At 34.8% G+C, this 17,824-nt stretch overlaps 2 protein-coding genes across 2 annotated transcripts; both read right to left on the bottom strand.

Annotated features, from left to right (window-relative positions):
• Positions 1–1,023: 1,023 nt before the first annotated feature.
• LOC126977981 (translin-associated factor X-interacting protein 1-like) lies at positions 1,024–15,026 on the bottom strand. The gene is made up of 8 exons (XM_050826706.1): positions 14,897–15,026; positions 9,715–9,852; positions 4,781–4,959; positions 4,387–4,562; positions 2,367–2,493; positions 2,107–2,215; positions 1,720–1,889; positions 1,024–1,209 (listed from the first exon to the last, which is right to left on the bottom strand). Exons 1-8 carry the CDS (start codon positions 14,984–14,986, stop codon positions 1,080–1,082), a joined length of 1,119 nt encoding a protein of 372 aa, XP_050682663.1. The 5' UTR covers positions 14,987–15,026; the 3' UTR covers positions 1,024–1,079.
• On the bottom strand, positions 9,953–11,420 carry LOC126977992 (uncharacterized). The gene has a single exon (XM_050826723.1). It carries the CDS (start codon positions 11,167–11,169, stop codon positions 10,195–10,197), a length of 975 nt encoding a protein of 324 aa, XP_050682680.1. The 5' UTR covers positions 11,170–11,420; the 3' UTR covers positions 9,953–10,194.
• Positions 15,027–17,824: the final 2,798 nt, after the last annotated feature.

Raw genomic sequence — 17,824 nt, forward strand, 5'->3', positions numbered from 1 at the left:
AGAATATGAGGCGGTGAGATCCAACGCAAAAGAACCGCGTCATTGCTGAGGAGGTTGCGGGGTAGCCCTAACATCATTCTGCACACCATTGCTAGTCATTATGATGCGCCAATTATAAAGGCATTTATGCGGCTTCATGTGCCTGTTTAGTTATAATTATACTAACATAATTTAGGACATTTTACTAACAATTATTATGGATTTCTTTTTTTTTTTCCGAATTTAAATTAATAATATTATTAAGTATTTTCTTATTAATTGTGATTATGACATATCTTAAATTTTAAACTGTAATTTTATCTGTAATTTAATTAATATCAAATTAAACTCAACAGTATTATGTAATTTAATTTAAGTTAAGATTGTTTGTATATCTATGGGTAATGCCTGAAAAGAAATGATTTATTATTATTATTATTTCAAATTGTCGATTGCTTCGTGACTTTTACAAAGATATATATATCTTTTTTAGGAGTTTAGAGAAATTGAAAATTGTAGGACTGGCGAAGAAGGCAATGCCTGTAGGCTGTAGCCGTAAGCCCTACCTGTCAATGTGTCGTGGTCGAAAGATTGCATACAGTTCGCATGCAGCACATGCAGGTCGAGATTAATAGATCTGATTAGGTTTATAGGTGTGTAGGATGTAGTGCGACATCATAAATTATTACGGTGTATCATGACTTTGCCGTTATTATGAGTTATCACTCACTTCCCTATCCTTAGCGTATCTGTAGAGCTGGTCCTTGAGCGAGAGCCATTGCGCACGCAGCCCCCAGTAGATGTCCTCGCTGAGGTGATTGTGCAGGGCTCCCCAGAACAGCTTGAACTGTGGCTCGTCCAGCATCTGCTCGGCGCCGGCGCACACGCTGTACGCCCACTCCGCGCGAACTACAGTCTGCTGGTACCTGCTTCGAGCACATCGAGTGAGTTGTGTGGCATCACGCATGATATGTATATATATATATATTATATGCTACACAACTCATTTGAGCTGATCAAGATTTGATGCTTCATTAACCTTACAATCATGTATTTTAATTTATATTGAATAATAAGCCATTGTTTTAAGCAATAAACACTTACAGAAGAGCTGTTCTAGCATTTCCTACTAAGACACGAGTCATGCATGAGGCTTCCTTTAATACCGATGAAACTTGTTGTCTTCCGGCTGTAATGATGATGATGATGATGATGAACGTAAGAACAAGCCTAGAACATACAATGAAAGCGTTCCAAAAACCCATTCACGATATCCCTAAAGGAAGACTGGAACAACCACTTTATACTAAAGAACGCAAGGATGATCACACACAATACGACAAACCGATGGCTAATCTCATTGACCTTTTAATACTTAGACGTAGAAAAATTGGCAAGATTCGTATAAATCTTTTAGTCCTCTGATTTTAGAAATGTGTATTATTGAATTTTATATACCTATAAGTAATATCTCAAAGAAATAGATTTGTTCCACAACGTCCATTACGTTTATGGCACTGTAAGCCTCCGTGGTAAAGTGGTAATATCTGTTTATTTTTGTAAAATTAATCGTTTTTTGTTGTTGGCCAATCCAACGTTGTCTTATTTTTTTTAACTATTAACATTAAGAAAATTGTAGGTTTACTTTATTATTCTCACCTCTTTGTTCGCCATAATTAACATGTATGTCACTGATTGTTTATAAATAAATAAATATAAAATAAAATAAAATCGAATGACCTATTTTCGAAATACTTGGTGACAAAATCTTGCATAGGCATATCCTGTCCGTGATGCATCTTACTGAGCCAGATATCGTTGATGATGACGCTCAGCTCGCGCCGGGAGAGTCGCAGGTTTCGGACCTTGCCCTCGTAGCGGAGGTACGGAGGTATCGCGGGATCAAGCCCCTGCAAACATTATAATAAGCGTTCTCAACAAACTACAACCAGATTTGTATTACATGTCACACCGCTCCATTTTCCGATAGATATGATGTGGCCATCGTGTGCTAGAAATCATTCTCAAATGAGATTAAAGTGCCCGACTTATAGTATTATTTTTTTTTTCTGTGAATATATTAGGTTGTTCTAAGGTTATATATTATATAGTATTAATAAAAATGACCAGGCCATCGAAGTACTCCAGGTGTTCGCTCTCGGCTGCCGGGCCCAGTTCCTTCAGAAGTACTCTGAGTTTATCTCGAGATGACAGTTCATCCGCAAGCTGCCACCATCTTTATGAAATAAAAAACATTCATTTCTTATGACATTCTAAAATATTTCCGACGTCATTTCACATTTTATTACATTAACCAATTATTAGACGACCGTAAAAAAGTTATAGACTTTTTATTATGTATTTAATTGTATTATCCGACGACGGACCTGTCCCGACCGCCGCTGATGAAGTCTCCGCAGATGTCCCATTGCGGTCGCGGAGTGCCAGCTTTCTCCAGCTCCCTGCATCTGTCCTTGTACTCACTTAACTCCTCCTCCAGACATTTCTTCTTGGCTGAAATATTGAACGGATTGGTATCGCTATTTTCGTAAGGCTGCCATGCAATGATAAATGAATGCATGTTTTATAAAAATTGTCTGGTAGCATTCGCAAAGAAACGTCCGGTTCGAATGTCGTACGCGAAATGGCAACCACTGGAAACAAGTTATAACAAATACTATATAAAAATTGATATTAAAATGACCTTAAAAAATTATAACTTTTCGAATTCCATCACTGCAGCTGTAAGTACGAGTACCTACCCAATACCCGCGTGTCATGCCTTTATTAGGTGACAACTTTTATAGAGTGGACGATTTGCCCTAAGGCTATTAGGGCTCTACAGGTACATATGTTTAAGAAAAAATAATATACTGAGGACTTAACAAGGGCATTTCGAACCAAAACCATTTCCTTCAGAATTTTTGTCTGTCTATTTGTTGGTACGCACAGCAAAATAACTACACGAATCTGTACGCAGTTTTTACTGTTAAGGAGTTGAAGATCTAAACTAAATCACGGGCTTACAATATATTTATCCCAAACATAATATGAAAAGTTCCCGTCGTGTCGCGTCGGCAAGTTGCAGTGCGGACATATAGAGGACTTGGTTATTTTATCAGGACTAATTAAATTTCGGAATGTTTATCGATATAATAATAATAATATTGACACACTTTTTACATATGACAGCCTGTGTTATGGGTTGCAAGACAACGATATATTTAATACAATATACTTACTTAAACATACATAAATACATATAAACATCCATGCCTCGGATATAAAATTGCAAAGAGGTAAATTTGCTAATGATGTTAAGTACTTATGTACTAGTCTGCTGAGAAAGGGCCGGCTAGTACTACATGGCCTATAGCGGCAATAACTGAAGTCTGCCACTACTAAATATCGATATGTCAGGAAATATAATAACTACTCACAGTATTATTTACAAGATCAAGGCTTCAAAGAAACTGCGAGTCTACGCCGGCCGAAATTCTAGCACTCACACAGCCGTTTGTATTGCCTTCATCTCCCTCATCCCAGTACGCACAGCTGCTCGAATCATAATCGTAAAGTATGATTCCTGCAGTCAATTCTGTCTACACACGACACGCCACAAGCCTGGATCGTCCCCGCCAATGGGCTTTCCTCGACGGATCTTTTTGACACGTACCGCCAAACTATGAAATGAGCTTCATTGCCTGCTATTTCCAGGACGATACGAGATGGGCCAACAATGCCTATGATTTCTCTTAGGTGTTACAGGTGAATGTGGGCGACGGTGTTCTCTTAACATCAGTTCAGGTGACCTTTACGCAGGTTTGTCCAACTCTTCCACACTTTCTTTTTATTTATTGGGGTTAACAAGCAGTGGTGCATTAGATCTTACTGAATACGTACATATTATAAGGTGATAATAAAAAATACCATCTCCGTTAAGCACATATTAGTTAAGATAATTGAGAAAGTTAAATATATAATGATTAGGTAGATACCTATATTTATTTATTTTATATAATATATATAATATAATATAATATTATATTACAAGGTAAAAATTTAATAGATACGAAAAATAAAAGGTATAAGTTATGATTTTTTTCTACTACTACTACTTTTATCTATCATTTAGACAGCCACGATCAGTAATTTAGATACATACATTATTAAGTCTTTGGAAAAGTCTTTACTCTATAACCTAAAAAAAACATTATTTAGAGTAGGTACTATAATGTCGCCAAAAAAGCACACTTGTTTTGGTATTGTTGATATTTAGTTGTTTTATGTATTTCAAAAATATAAGATCTGAGCGTGTGTAGTCATTACATGCACAGTTAAGTTGTTAATATTTACGTCCATGCTTATCAGTTTATGTTTCTATAGTTCTGGTTGGTAGGAACCTACCTAAAGCACGTTTATAGTTAGTCTGCAAGGAATCGTATTCATTGTTCATACTCTTCATTTGTTTCTCCAGATTAAAGAACCTGCTCTCTAGATTGTCGTATTCTCGACGAGGTACCGTCTCCGAATAATCTTCGCGCATCTTTTTCAACTCGTTCTGGCTGGATGATAACTGCTCTCTGCAAAATAGGTTATTTGTACTCTATTAATTTTTAATATAATATAGCATTAGATGTACCTATTACTAGACTGCCTGATCCCGGTCGCGGTGTCTGCTTCAGTTATCAAAAACAAGTAAGTTGAACAACAACACGACATCTTGAAATAGTAGTAACAATTGCTGGTCAAGTTTGTGCTGACCATCTTCGGCACCTCTATTAAAGACACCCACAATTACCGACAGCGCTCGAGCGCAATAGCCAGCACGACAGGATCGCCAAGCCGCGCCTCCGAAGGACTGCTGCCGTCCAGTTCGCGCACCTTCGTCTGCAGAGCCACGTTCTCGAAGAACAGCGAGTAGCGCGCGTCTCGCTCGCGCATCAGCGACAGGTACTCGGAGAAGCCCTCATCTTTCAGCTGCGAATGTAAACCTCAGCATTAACTGTTATTTATATTCCTCAGTTCTTACATTGTTATTTATTAGTATATAAATTCTATTAGGGTTAACGTATGAAATTTCCATTTTGTGTTGAAATACCAAATGTTTTTGTAAAGTGAAATATTAGCCCTCGTTACTTATATATTTCTGCCATCTAAAATTACCTAAGGTAAATCTGGCGTGTAGTTAAGTTTAGATACATTCTAGCTATATTTTGCTCGCGACTTTGTCCACATTCTGTGTTGAAATATTCCTTTAGGTACCTACTATATTTGACATGGATAATCGTATGCCTAAGTGGTGTCTACACTTAAAATGAAATAAAAACCGTTTCACTGCACCCATGTTTAAATCCTCTATTAAAGATTCTAAACCAGTTAGTTTATTGCCAACATTACAACACCCAATGTCCTAATCACCTAATTACCATTACAGCATCCAAACGAGTGTTGTAATGAAATTCAGTACAACGTTATATCATCCGTCTTCATAATAACACTCCTTTGGATGATATTATGGTTACTAGGACTGACTGTTTTAATGTTAACAGTAAGCTAACTGTTTCAGAATCTTTTATAGAGGATTCATAATATTATGGATATAGATAAAGTCTTGTATGTAACTGTTGATAAGTAGGTATTAAAACGCTCATGTGACACTATTATCACCCACATTCGTGTTTTAATTTTGACTGCGTCCACCATGAAACTTTACTAAAACTAAAACATTATGGAGTGAAAAATAGAGCCCTAAATCTGTTAAAATCATATTTAAGCGAAAGAGTTCTGATAATCTATATAAATGGCAATCGGTCTTCGGGTAAACCTGTGGGAATAGGTGTTCCACAGGGTTCTATTCTCGGTCCTTTCTTGTTTCTTATATATATTAACGATCTACCGTTTGTGGTAGATGATAGCCATGAGATTGTATTGTTTGCTGATGATACTTCACTTATTTTTAAAGTGAAGCGACGTGCGGATATTGATGACGAGGTAAACAATGCACTCTCAAAGATAGTGCGTTGGTTTGAGACGAATAATCTGCACTTAAACAGTAAAAAAACAAAGTGTTTACGGTTTATTACACCAAACACAGCGCAGGTACAAACCAACGTACTTATAAATGACCAGAGATTGGAACTTGTGGACACCACGGTCTTCTTGGGTATCACGATAGATAAAAAGCTTCAGTGGGGCCCACATATTGCCCATCTAGCAGATAGACTCAGCTCGGCGGCATATGCAGTTAGAAAGATTAGAGAGTACACGAATGTTGCGACCGCTAGATTAGTGTACTTTAGTTATTTTCACAGCATCATGACGTATAGTATATAGCTATGGGGTCATGCTGCTGACATTGATATAGTGCTTGCACTGCAAAGGAGAGCTGTTCGTGCTGTATATCAGATTGGTTATAGACAGTCTCTCAAAGAAAAATTTAAAGAAATAAATATCATGACTGTTCATTGTCAGTACATTTATGAAAATTTAATATATGTTCACAAAAATCGTCACCTTTTTGCTCTTAATAGTGATTTTCATTATTATAACACTAGAAATAAGGGATTGCTTGTAACTAATTCTAGTAGGCTTCATAAGATACATAATAGCTTTAAGGGTAAATGTATACACTTCTACAATAAAGTCCCAGCCACTGTTCAGGCATTATCTATAAATAAATTTAAATGGTTTATAAAAAAAATGGCTCTGTCGTAAATCCTATTACTCCACTGCTGAATATCTAAATGATCGGACAGCCTGGGACTAGATTGTGATTATTTTATAGCGATAGAAATGACTACAATATTGTATATTTTTATTGAAAAGAGCGCAAAAAAAAAAGAATGCTGGGAGAGTTTCTTGCGCCGCTTCTTCTCTCTCAGAGCGCCATTTGTTTCCGAAGCGGTAGTAGTATCTAGTAGTATAAAAAATGACATCAAAAAGAATTCTAAAGGAAACAATTTTGAGAAAATAAATGCCTTTTATGCCTTTTTAATACCCCTTATTAGACAACAGCTGCATAAATAACTATAATTTATGAATGGCCCCTTATATAAAACCGTTACCGTTATTTGCGTGATTTTTCGGCGTTTGTGTGAGTGTTTTAGTAAATCCTCCTAATCGAATGTGGAATAGGTATTTCGATTTCTGCGTGAAGAGCTGAGCCAGCAATTAGGTAGGACGAGATGAGTCTCATTTTTCTTAGCCAAACGTGGTTTTAAAGAAACATAAAGCGTACTCAACAAAAAAGGTTTGTAAAGACGAACTTAACGTTTAAACGTACGCAAGTGCGTCAGTAGATTACAAACTGAAAGTTATAATAAATATAAAAAATATTCTGAAGATAGTATAAAAGTAGCTCTAAAATGGTTTGGGAGCGATATAAAATTAAATTTTCTTCGAATGACTTAGTACTAACTTACATGTTATACGATCCCCAGACGGTGAAACCATTATGCAATTATTTTAATGGCTATTTTGACTCCGTTTTAGTACAAGTGAATAACTCTTTTGAGGCAACTATCAATGTTAATTTATCACGTAGACTCTGCCGTAAATATGTCTAATATTAATTATATTGGGTACGTTCAAAAAAACATGTCGATTTGGCAAAAAGCGCGGGTGTTGATGGAATTGCCCCTCTTATATTTAAACTAAGTATCAAAAGATTTTTCTACTTACACTTATATCAATAATATAAAAAATATATATCAGAAGGATGTCTTCCCTCAATTTGGAAAAAGGCTCTTATTACGTTGATAATGGAGGCGAAAAGCACGATATACGATAGTATAGGCCCATCTCCAATTTTGTTATTACAAATAGGTAAAATACTTGAAATTTTTTTACTAATGAGTTATCGGCGTTGATCTCCCGACAAAGATCACAAGATTCAAATTCAAATTCAAATATTTTTATTCAAAATAGGATTTAAAATCACTTATTGAACGTCAAAATCTACCACCCATTCAAAAGAGACTGCCTCAGACCTGAGAAGAATGGGCGCAAGAAACTCAGCGGGCTTTTTTTTTTAATATAAAATATGGATTACAATGTAATATATTACAATAAACATTTATAATTAAAGAGCCTGAGGGTATTCGCTTTATTCCCAGTCCGTGGTGTCATTAAGAAAATCGTTTATGCTATAATAACCTTTCCCACACAAACGTTTTTTAACAATTCTTTTAAATTTCGTAACAAATTTGTTTTGTACATTTTCTAGGATCATATTGTAGAAGCATATACATCGCCCAACAAAAGACTTACTAACTCGACCCAACCGAGTAGTAGGCATAACAAGTTTATGTTTATTCCTCGTGTTAACATTATGAATGTTACAGTTTCTAGAAAATTCCTCAATTTGCTTATGAACATACAAAACATTATCGAAAATGTATTGAGAAGCAACAGTCAAAATGTTTATTTCTTTAAATTTTTCTCTTAATGATTCTTTAGGACCTAGGTTATAAATGGCGCGAATAGCCCTCGTCTGCAGTACAAAGATCGTATTAAAATCGGCCGCACTGCCCCATAACAATATACCATAGGACATAATACTATGAAAATAACTAAAGTATACTAATCTCGCCGTATCTATATCAGTTAACCGTCTAATTTTCTTAACCGCATATGCTGCAGAACTAAGCCTATTCGCCAATCCTTCAATATGGAGGCCCCACTGCAATTTGGAATCAAGAGTAATGCCAAGAAATATAGCAGATTCCACTGGTTTTACCACCTCTCCATTTAATAAAATATTCGCATCTACATTTTTGTCATTTTACGCGGTGAATTTAATATATTTGGTTTTATGATTATTTAACAATAAGTTATTGGCGCTAAACCAGTACACGATGTCAGATAGAGCATTGTTTACTTCGTCATACAAAACTTGGCTTCGTTTCACTTTGAATATAAGTGAAGTGTCATCCGCAAACAATACCACCTTGTGTTTTTTTTCTACAAAGACCAACATAACTTACCGGGGAATGAGTTATATAATTGAAAATAAGAACTTGAAGGTTAGATTTACATTAGACCAGAGCCGACAATTTTTGAAACAAAAAAAAATAATAGTGGGCCGAAAAGGAAGATAATATAACAAAAATGAAAGGAAAAATGGTAGTGGTGATACCCACAAACCTCGGATATAGCTGGGAACGGCGCCTCTATCGTCTCGCTTTTTCGTTTCATTGAGTTTCAAAAAACAACGATTCTAAAGAACTTCTTTACTTACACTCCAAAATTTGTTGCAACAATAATTAAATACGTGATGTTCTTATTAAATTTTTAATTTTATTACTTCTTTCTTATTACAAACTAGCTGACCTGGCAAACGTTGTTTTGTCATATAAATTATATATGTAAACCTTGAGCTTCAACGAATCTATTACAAAAGATTTCATTGAGATCAGTTGAATAGTTTAGGAGTTATTAGGGAACATACATTCTCTTTTATATATATAAATTATAATCTAGTATTTCTTACAATTCACTGATTTAGGGAAATATTATTCACTTGCAACATTATTTGGCTGCTGCGTGTTGGCGAATGTAAGTACGTGACGCTCACGCACACATTAATTATAATGCTACTTCTACATTGACAGGAACTATGAATGAAACTATCATTCAGTGTTACTATTCTATGCTCATATGTATATTACGATCAGATAGTGATAAGCATAGAACAACAATTAAGCAAGATTTCCCAATCATTCTATTACAAACCTTTGCACAATAGTTCTTTAACTTTGATATTTCCATGTTTAATTTGATATTCTCGTTGTGTGTTTCCTCATTTTGTGTAAGCAATAAATTAATTTTTTCATCATATTGGTCCTTCTTCGATGTGATTCCAAATACTTTCTAGAAAATTAAATATGTAATATTTTAATTGCACTTGCATCAGTACAGAAGTTGTGTTCATAGGAATAACTCTTTTTAGTTATAAATAAAACAATTTGATTCAACATGATGTTATATTAATTTTTATAATACAAAACAAAAAAACATTAATGGTTACATTGGCCTAATATTGAAATGTGAACATAAACAAGATTGTGTCACCATAATATGTAAGATCAACCAACTCATCTCTTGGTCTGAGAATCCAACCTGTAAATCAACTATAAACACCGACCATAAATATGATATAAAAGATTCTTTGTAATAAGTACACTGTATTGTCCAACAATTATTTCATTATTATTATAAGTTTATATTGTCTCTATAATGTTCAACTTTATTTCTGATAGCCGCTATGTCCTCACTATATGTCCTACAGCAACCTCCAATATACTGTACATTCAGCTGCAACCATTCTGGAACAAATGTACAAAGAGGCTCACACTGATCATCCTTCCATCCCACACCAGGATCCCACTTCTCTCCAGAGTTAGGATATGCCACAATTGGTATATTACCTATGTTCCTAACCAAGTTAGCAACCCATTTTGGTGAGCAGCAATTCATACCAACTGCAATCAACTGTTCATGATTTGATTCCCAGCACTTTCTGGCTACTTCTTGAAAGTTTTCACCATGGGATAGACTTGTATCATCCTTACAGCTGACGGAAATCCATGCTTTGGCTGAAGGATAATCTTTCAACATGTTGACTAAGACTAGAGCTTCCTTTTCACAGGGTATGGTCTCAATCGCAAGAAAGTCAACTTCAGACTGAAGCAATGCTTCAATGCGAGGCCTGTGCCAATTTTTCATTGTTTCTTCAGAAATTAAATCAGTGTAACTTCCACTGTACTCTGAGCCGTCATTGAGTGCTGCTCCATAAGGACCTACAGAGCCAGCAATGAGAATATTCCGAGATGAAATTGATAATAATTTACATTCCTCTGAATACTTAATCCTTGCTTTCTGAGCTAACCTGACAGCTCGCTGGATAAGGCCGTACGCCTCGTCCGAACTCACACCAAGATGTCTCAAAAAAGCTCCAACTGATGCCTGATACGTGTTTGTAGATATAATATCGGAACCTGCTCGAATGAAATCCAGGTGGGTTTTTACAACATCTTCAGGATGTGTATTCAAAAATCTAGAGGTCCATAGCGGGTCACTATCGGCAGTGGTACCTACGTGTCTCGATAACTGTGATGAAAATCCTCCATCTAATATATAAACTTTCTTTTCATTCCCACCAATCCCATATAAAATATTATCTGTCATACTAAAATTAAATGCGATAGGTACCGTGCAGCAAGGAATATGTGGAGCAGTTATGATTCCAAATTTTATTTATTTTGCATTATCTTAGTTCGGTTCTTGATCATTTTTAACTTTAAATTCAATCTATACTTTAGTTGACGGTGGTCAAAATAATATTGTTAATTACATATGTAATACATATAATCATTTCGATTGGATTTTTAGATGGAATTTTAAATAAATGATTTAATTCGAAATCAAAAAAGGTAAGCAAAGATATGTCACTGTCAATATGCCAATTAAGAGATTATCAACATTTTTCTAGGTAGTTTTATTATTATAAACCTATGTTGATTCTAAATATAACATAAATATTATATAAAATAAATTATTTACAAATGTCTTTATTTGGTAATGGTTACCAAACATAAAATAAATAATTTCCATATCATATTAGGCAACAAAGCAAAGTTATTTAAAGTTATTAAAGCTGGTCATGTTGCCCAGTTTGATATCTGGGTGACTAGAATGGTGTTGCTTGATACTGTTGTCCAGATTGATATCCGCGTGACTGCCATGTTGTTGATTGAGTCTGGTCCCCGAACCGCATTTCGGTAATGATATTTATAACTTTGCTTTGGAATGTCAAAGTTTGTAATTCCGTATAGCCGTCCAAAGAAGGCAAAATTCCTTTGAAAAATGATAAGTGGCGGTTGTCTTTCTCTTACAACTATTATTATTATTATCTATTGGTTGTTTTGATCTCTTGCAGTTTTCAAGCACGTAGCTAGAAGGACCTGGGGGTAACGAGGACATTTCTTTTGTATGAAATGGAGAAGATCACGTGTTTTCATTTCGTTTCGTTTCTTCAGGCACCATTTCAAGGCTACTGTCAAATGGTTGGGCACCTTTCAACAAAAACAGCAACTGATTGTAATAATGATATTTATTCAATTGGTTTGCCCCTGATCCAGACAAACTGTTTTCTTTTAATTTTTTTACGTATCGAAAGAAGTTGTCCTTTACGCTTCTTCATTTTTACCTCGTTACCTGCAAGGAAAGAAAAAAATGTGTTTTAATCTATGATTGCAGTTATTCTTATTACGAAAATCGATGACATGGTTCCTAAGTCAGTCTCGTGCCAGATTTTGGCGAGACAACACGTCCTGACGATGCCTCGTGTAGAGGCGAAACACGTGTCGAATTGCCGTAAAGACAACTATTGGCGGCATTAACACTAAAGAAAACTTAAATCATTTGTATGGTTCCTAATAACAGATCTTCTATAATTTCAGACTTGTCCACACTGACCAATCTAAATGAGCCATCCTGTTTAATTTTTGTGTTTCTATTTCTGGTACTTGGGAAGAGGAAATTCGATAAACGACATGCATTTCAAATTTAAACGTGGAAGAGCAACAATTTCTAGAACTATTTCGTCAGATTGTCAAGCTGTATGGAAATATCTTCGACCACAGTACATAGAAGAGATCACAGTAGAAAAACTACAAAATATTGCATTAGATTTTGAGCTCAAAGCCAACTTTCCTCATTGCTCTGCGGAAATTGATGGGAAACATGTATTATAACGTCTAATAAAACTGGACAAAAGTGGCTCTCTATTTTATAATGACATAAATTATTTTTCAATTGTTTTTCTATTCGATAGATTCTACTATTCTTAGAAATTCGACACTACAAGATTTTAATGAGAAATGAATTACCGTTGCCTCATCCTCAACCACTTGGAAATGATCATAATATCGAGCCACGAATCCCATATGTACTCGTCGGTGATAAGCTTTTGGTTTAGGTAAGCACGTTATGCGCCCATACGGCAGACAAAATCTCAATGTGAAACAAAGGTTTTATAATAATCGCCTTAGCAGAGCTCGTAGATACGTGAAATGTGCATTTGGGATCATGGCAAATAAATGGCCAATTTTAATAGGCCAATTTACAGCATATGATAGAACTATTAACATTGCGAAAGCGTGTTGTGTTTTACACAATTTTGTTACACGACATAGTTGTTCTCGTAACAAGACAATTTGGCAATCAGTAGGTTCTCATAATTGTGACCCCACGTCAATGAAGAATCATTAGCAGAAAATTTTATCAGAGATCAATTTAATAACTACTTTTTGAGTCCTGAAGGGACTTTACCATGACAGTTGAAAATGATATAAATTAACTTATTTATTGAATAATAATAAATAACAACTCACCAATCTTGTTCTTTTTTTGGTCCTCAAATTCCTCGTAATCTTGAAATATTTTATTTTTTTTACAAACTGCTGCCCATTCATTCGCTTTACGAAATTTATCACTGTAGTGTTCGTGTGATTTATCCCATATAATGCGTCTTTCTTGGATATGAGAAAATCTATATCAATATTCTGCTCACTCATGGTAAGATAAAAATGTCGTTGCGGTCGTCTAGCTTCTTCCTCTAGCAGTGGATCACTATCTATCGTCGCAGCGGAGCTCCGACAACTCAGCGTATCACCCTCCCACCCGCTTGGTCTCATGTCCGTCGATCCGTTGAAACATCGCGCGCGACGACACAACGGTCTAATGGGGCATGTCATAAAAAATATATGGAAAAAGATCGTGCAACGACGCAACGCAGCGCAACGCAGTAATGGAGCTTCGCTCTTAGTTTAGTATGAAACGTGCAATCATAAGTTTGAAATAGTAGTCATTACAGTATCGCGATTGGCCACGAAGCATAATCCGGCTAAGTTTGAACAGTTGCTTACAACGTAGTGGATTTCACCTACCTCCTTTTTTACAAGATTATAGCCGGCACCTATCAATCTCTCAATGACTGCACGTTTCATACAATCGAGTGAATCGCTTTTTTCATAGAGAGTTTCGCCAGGCTATAAACGTTATTATGAATTCAAAAACATTTTTTTGTCATTCAAAACAATCAAATAAATTCGTTTTCCCTAACATCCATACATTCAAACGTTTTATAATAAAATATGATAGTATGCTTCTCTGCACTTTCACGTCAAAATGTATCGGTAGGTGAATTACATATGGAGACATCAGAGGGCTCACGGATCAAGAGTTACATTAATTTAATCCAAAAGCCTGTTTTTGAGTAGCACTCAATTCTGCCAATATTTGTCTTCAAACAATTCGACACGTGTTTCGCCTCTACACGAGGCATCCTCGGGAGATGTTGACTCGCCAAGTTAGTGTGTTCACCACCAAAGAGATAAGCCTTTATTGTCTCTCCTTGATCCTATATCACTCCTATAACTTACTGCCACAGCTTGTATTGGCACAGTCGGCGTCGACATATAGAGCGCCGTTCATCGTCGTGATAATTTGTAAAGCGACATTCAGCGTTGTGGTAATTTGTAAAGCAACGCCAAATTGGCCTCTAAAAGGCTTGGTGTACTCAGTAAGCGAGACAGTACTCCGCTTCAGGCCACCACCTGCAACTATGAGTTGCAATACTGATATCCCTCCCGACTCCCCATTACCAGCTAGTTCCATTTGAACTCATCGACGATCAATTCATCTCCAATAGAAATGTGGGTCATCTCTGCATCTTTTATGGCATATAATATCACGGGCAGTGCACAGAGGAGTTGTTTGGGTTGATACTAGGTTTTGCGCCCACTTATATAAAAAAAATAGCACATACATAATTTTTCAGACTGGCGGCTATACAATAATGTACATTTGGGGAAATACATCACCTTTAGTAATTTACTGTGTATGTACTTACATCTTGCGTAATGAATTGTACAATTCGCTGATCTCGTATTCTAAGAGAATGTTCATAGGCACTTTTAATTTGATCCAAGATTAATGACATTGTAATTGAAGGATTGATCAGCTCCGTAAAGGCTGATCTATAAATCTGAAAACATAATATAATATTTTATCTATTATTTTAAAAATGAATTGCTGTTCGTATGTCTCGCTAAAACTCGAGAATGACTGGACCGATTTGGCTAATTTTGGTCTTAAATTAACTGTGGAAGTCCGGAGAAGGTGTAAAAGGTGAATAAATATTAAAATGCGTGGAATTAAATAAAAACAACATTTTTGATTTTCCTTTGATGTGCCCCCGTCGTTCAGAAATCAAATTTAAATAATAGTTTCAAATGAATAACTAATTACAATCTTTATATCATTCTAACTTTTACAGGAGGTAAAAAATGAACTTAATTTATTATATATTATTATAATTGGTACATTAACTTTACATTACAGTTGTTAAATATCTATCACCTTATTTTTATGTAGATTGATAATTCTTAAGTTTTGTCACAAATTAAATTTCGGAACGCAAACAATATTATTTGTCATTTGACAACAAACTATTGCGAATCTCTATATTACTCTGAAACTTCATTGTGTCTCTTTTTATCAGCTTTTCATTATTAAAGCTATGATTTTCTTTTTCTGTTCTATTATTTTTCAATTATTTGTCTTTGTCTTTCTTTTAGTTCAGTTTTTTCTTGGTTTTTGTGATTATATTATACGATATATTTTTCTTCCTGTATTATTTTTCTGCTATCGTAAACCAATGATATTTAAAAGTATAGATAGGTTACGTAGACAACATTAAGTGTTTGAAAATTATACATTAACGCACACATGAATAACTTAACATTGCAATAGCACACTACATTACGATTACACGTCAAAGAAGGATAGTAAATGCAATTATCGCAAGCGAAAAAGAGATAACTCTAAATTGCTAATTGCTTCGTATTTGTATAAAACAATACGGTTAATTCATCAGATCTGACTTTTTTACCGTACACCGTGATATATGCCTAAATTACGATTCATTCATGAGTTCATGTAGTAAAAGCTATAAAGTAGTAAAACTGCATAGTAAATAAGGTAGATAATGTGTCATTGATTTTATAAAAAAATAAATTAATATTGATTATAATATATAGCCACATTGATGATACCAATTATTTATACATATAATAATAAAAAATATACAGACACCAAAACAAAACCTCTCAATGGGACCCTTACTACAGTACAGGTATCTGTAGATACCTGTACTGTAGTAAGGGTCCCATTTTTACAATTTTAGTAACGACGGCTCCCAAAAAGTTTTAAGATAACAATTATTATTTTTTGTATCTTATATTATTTATGAATATCTTTTTGTTGAGGGTTAATTACAATAAGGTGATGGGAGAAGAAGAAAATGATCCATTGATTCTTCTACAGTTAGCAAGGGATATACTGAAAGGGACAGTGTTACTGAAAAACTCCTACGAAAACAAATAGCATTCACTGTCTACATCCGCTACCTACCCTAAAACTTGTTTTAGTTGTTTGATAGTTCAGCTACCTATATACTTGTTAAAAATAATTACATTTCGTATTACATTCACTGCAACAACGACTTTTTTACATAATTTCCTAAGATATTCTACCTCGATCATCCCGCAACAGATTAGCATCAATATTTTGTCATTTCTATACATTAATCTATGATCGGCTTGGCGGTAATCGGCGTTGTCATAGCGACATATATATTTTTTTAGATAAATAATGAAATCAAATAAAATTTTATAATTCATGATTTCTTAACTGTGTAATTCTATGATTTTTTTTACTTTCGTAATTAGTGCATCTTCCCATAACACAAGACGACAAGACGGCATTAATTGTAAGCAATTCTGTCAACAACAAACGCGTGTGTACCGTTTTCGTATCGAGAGAGCGACTACGACCAAAGTTACCAATTGACTCCATTTAGGCGATTAATTTTCGGCGCGCTAGTGACATATCTACCTCTTTTAATACTATAATATCATTGCCGTTAGCTATCTAATATATCATACTAGCTGACCCAGCAAACGTTGTATTTCTATATAAAGTAATAAGAAATAAATAAATAATTAAAAATTTTGGGGTGTAAAAAATAGATGATGACCGATTTTCAGACCTACCGATTATTATTAAATCGTACATAATATGTATCGTACTACAATAATTATTATGTTCATATAATATATTAATATATATTCGATTTAAATATTATATTCGATTGCCATCTTGCAACTCTATTTCTGTGGATGGAACAGAATAATAATATAAAAATGGCGATACAAAAATAGATTATTATAGTATTTTTATTCCTGAATCATAATTAATTAATAAAAAAATTGTCAAAAATATAAAAATGTATATACAGGGTGGCGCAATAGAACGTGCATATTTAAAATATTGATTAAAAAATAAATACAAAAGGTATAGTTAAAATAAAACTGAGGTATTATTAAAAAATAACTGAAGTTTCTTTTTTAAAAATAACATCGTCTAAATGATGACCCTCTCTACGACGACACTCCTCTAATCGCAAACGGAAGTTATTGAAAACTTTCTTCAGTAATGCTGGTGTAATTGCTGCCATTTCACCATGGATATTCTCCTTGAGCTGATCGATGTTTTTCGGATTATTGCTGTAGACTTTGTTCTTGAGGTATCCCCACAAAAAAAAGTCAGGAGGCGTCACGTCTGGACTACGTGGGGGCCATGGGATATCACCTCTTTTCGAAATCAGTCTGCCAGGGAACATCTGTTTCACAACCGCCATGGAGTCATTTGATGTGTGACAGGTAGCTCCGTCTTGTTGAAACCAAGTCCTAGAATTCACTATTCTTGCTCAAGCTCT

Source organism: Leptidea sinapis, chromosome 46 (genome assembly GCF_905404315.1).
Source record: "Leptidea sinapis chromosome 46, ilLepSina1.1, whole genome shotgun sequence".
NCBI classification, from domain to species: Eukaryota; Metazoa; Arthropoda; class Insecta; order Lepidoptera; family Pieridae; genus Leptidea; species Leptidea sinapis.

What these genes read in the sequence shown, in the direction of transcription:
- LOC126977992 (XM_050826723.1), bottom strand. Translation starts at nt 11,169, where the DNA reads ATGACAGATAATATTTTATATGGGATTGGTGGGAATGAAAAGAAAGTT.
- LOC126977981 (XM_050826706.1), bottom strand. Translation starts at nt 14,986, where the DNA reads ATGTCATTAATCTTGGATCAAATTAAAAGTGCCTATGAACATTCTCTT. An exon ending in TAAAGAACTATTGTGCAAAG is followed by an intron (nt 4,960 to 9,714) that starts GTTTGTAATAGA and finishes TTACATTCGCAG; the next exon opens with CTGAAAGATGAGGGCTTCTC. An exon ending in ATTGCGCTCGAGCGCTGTCG is followed by an intron (nt 4,563 to 4,780) that starts GTAATTGTGGGT and finishes CCTATTTTGCAG; the next exon opens with AGAGCAGTTATCATCCAGCC.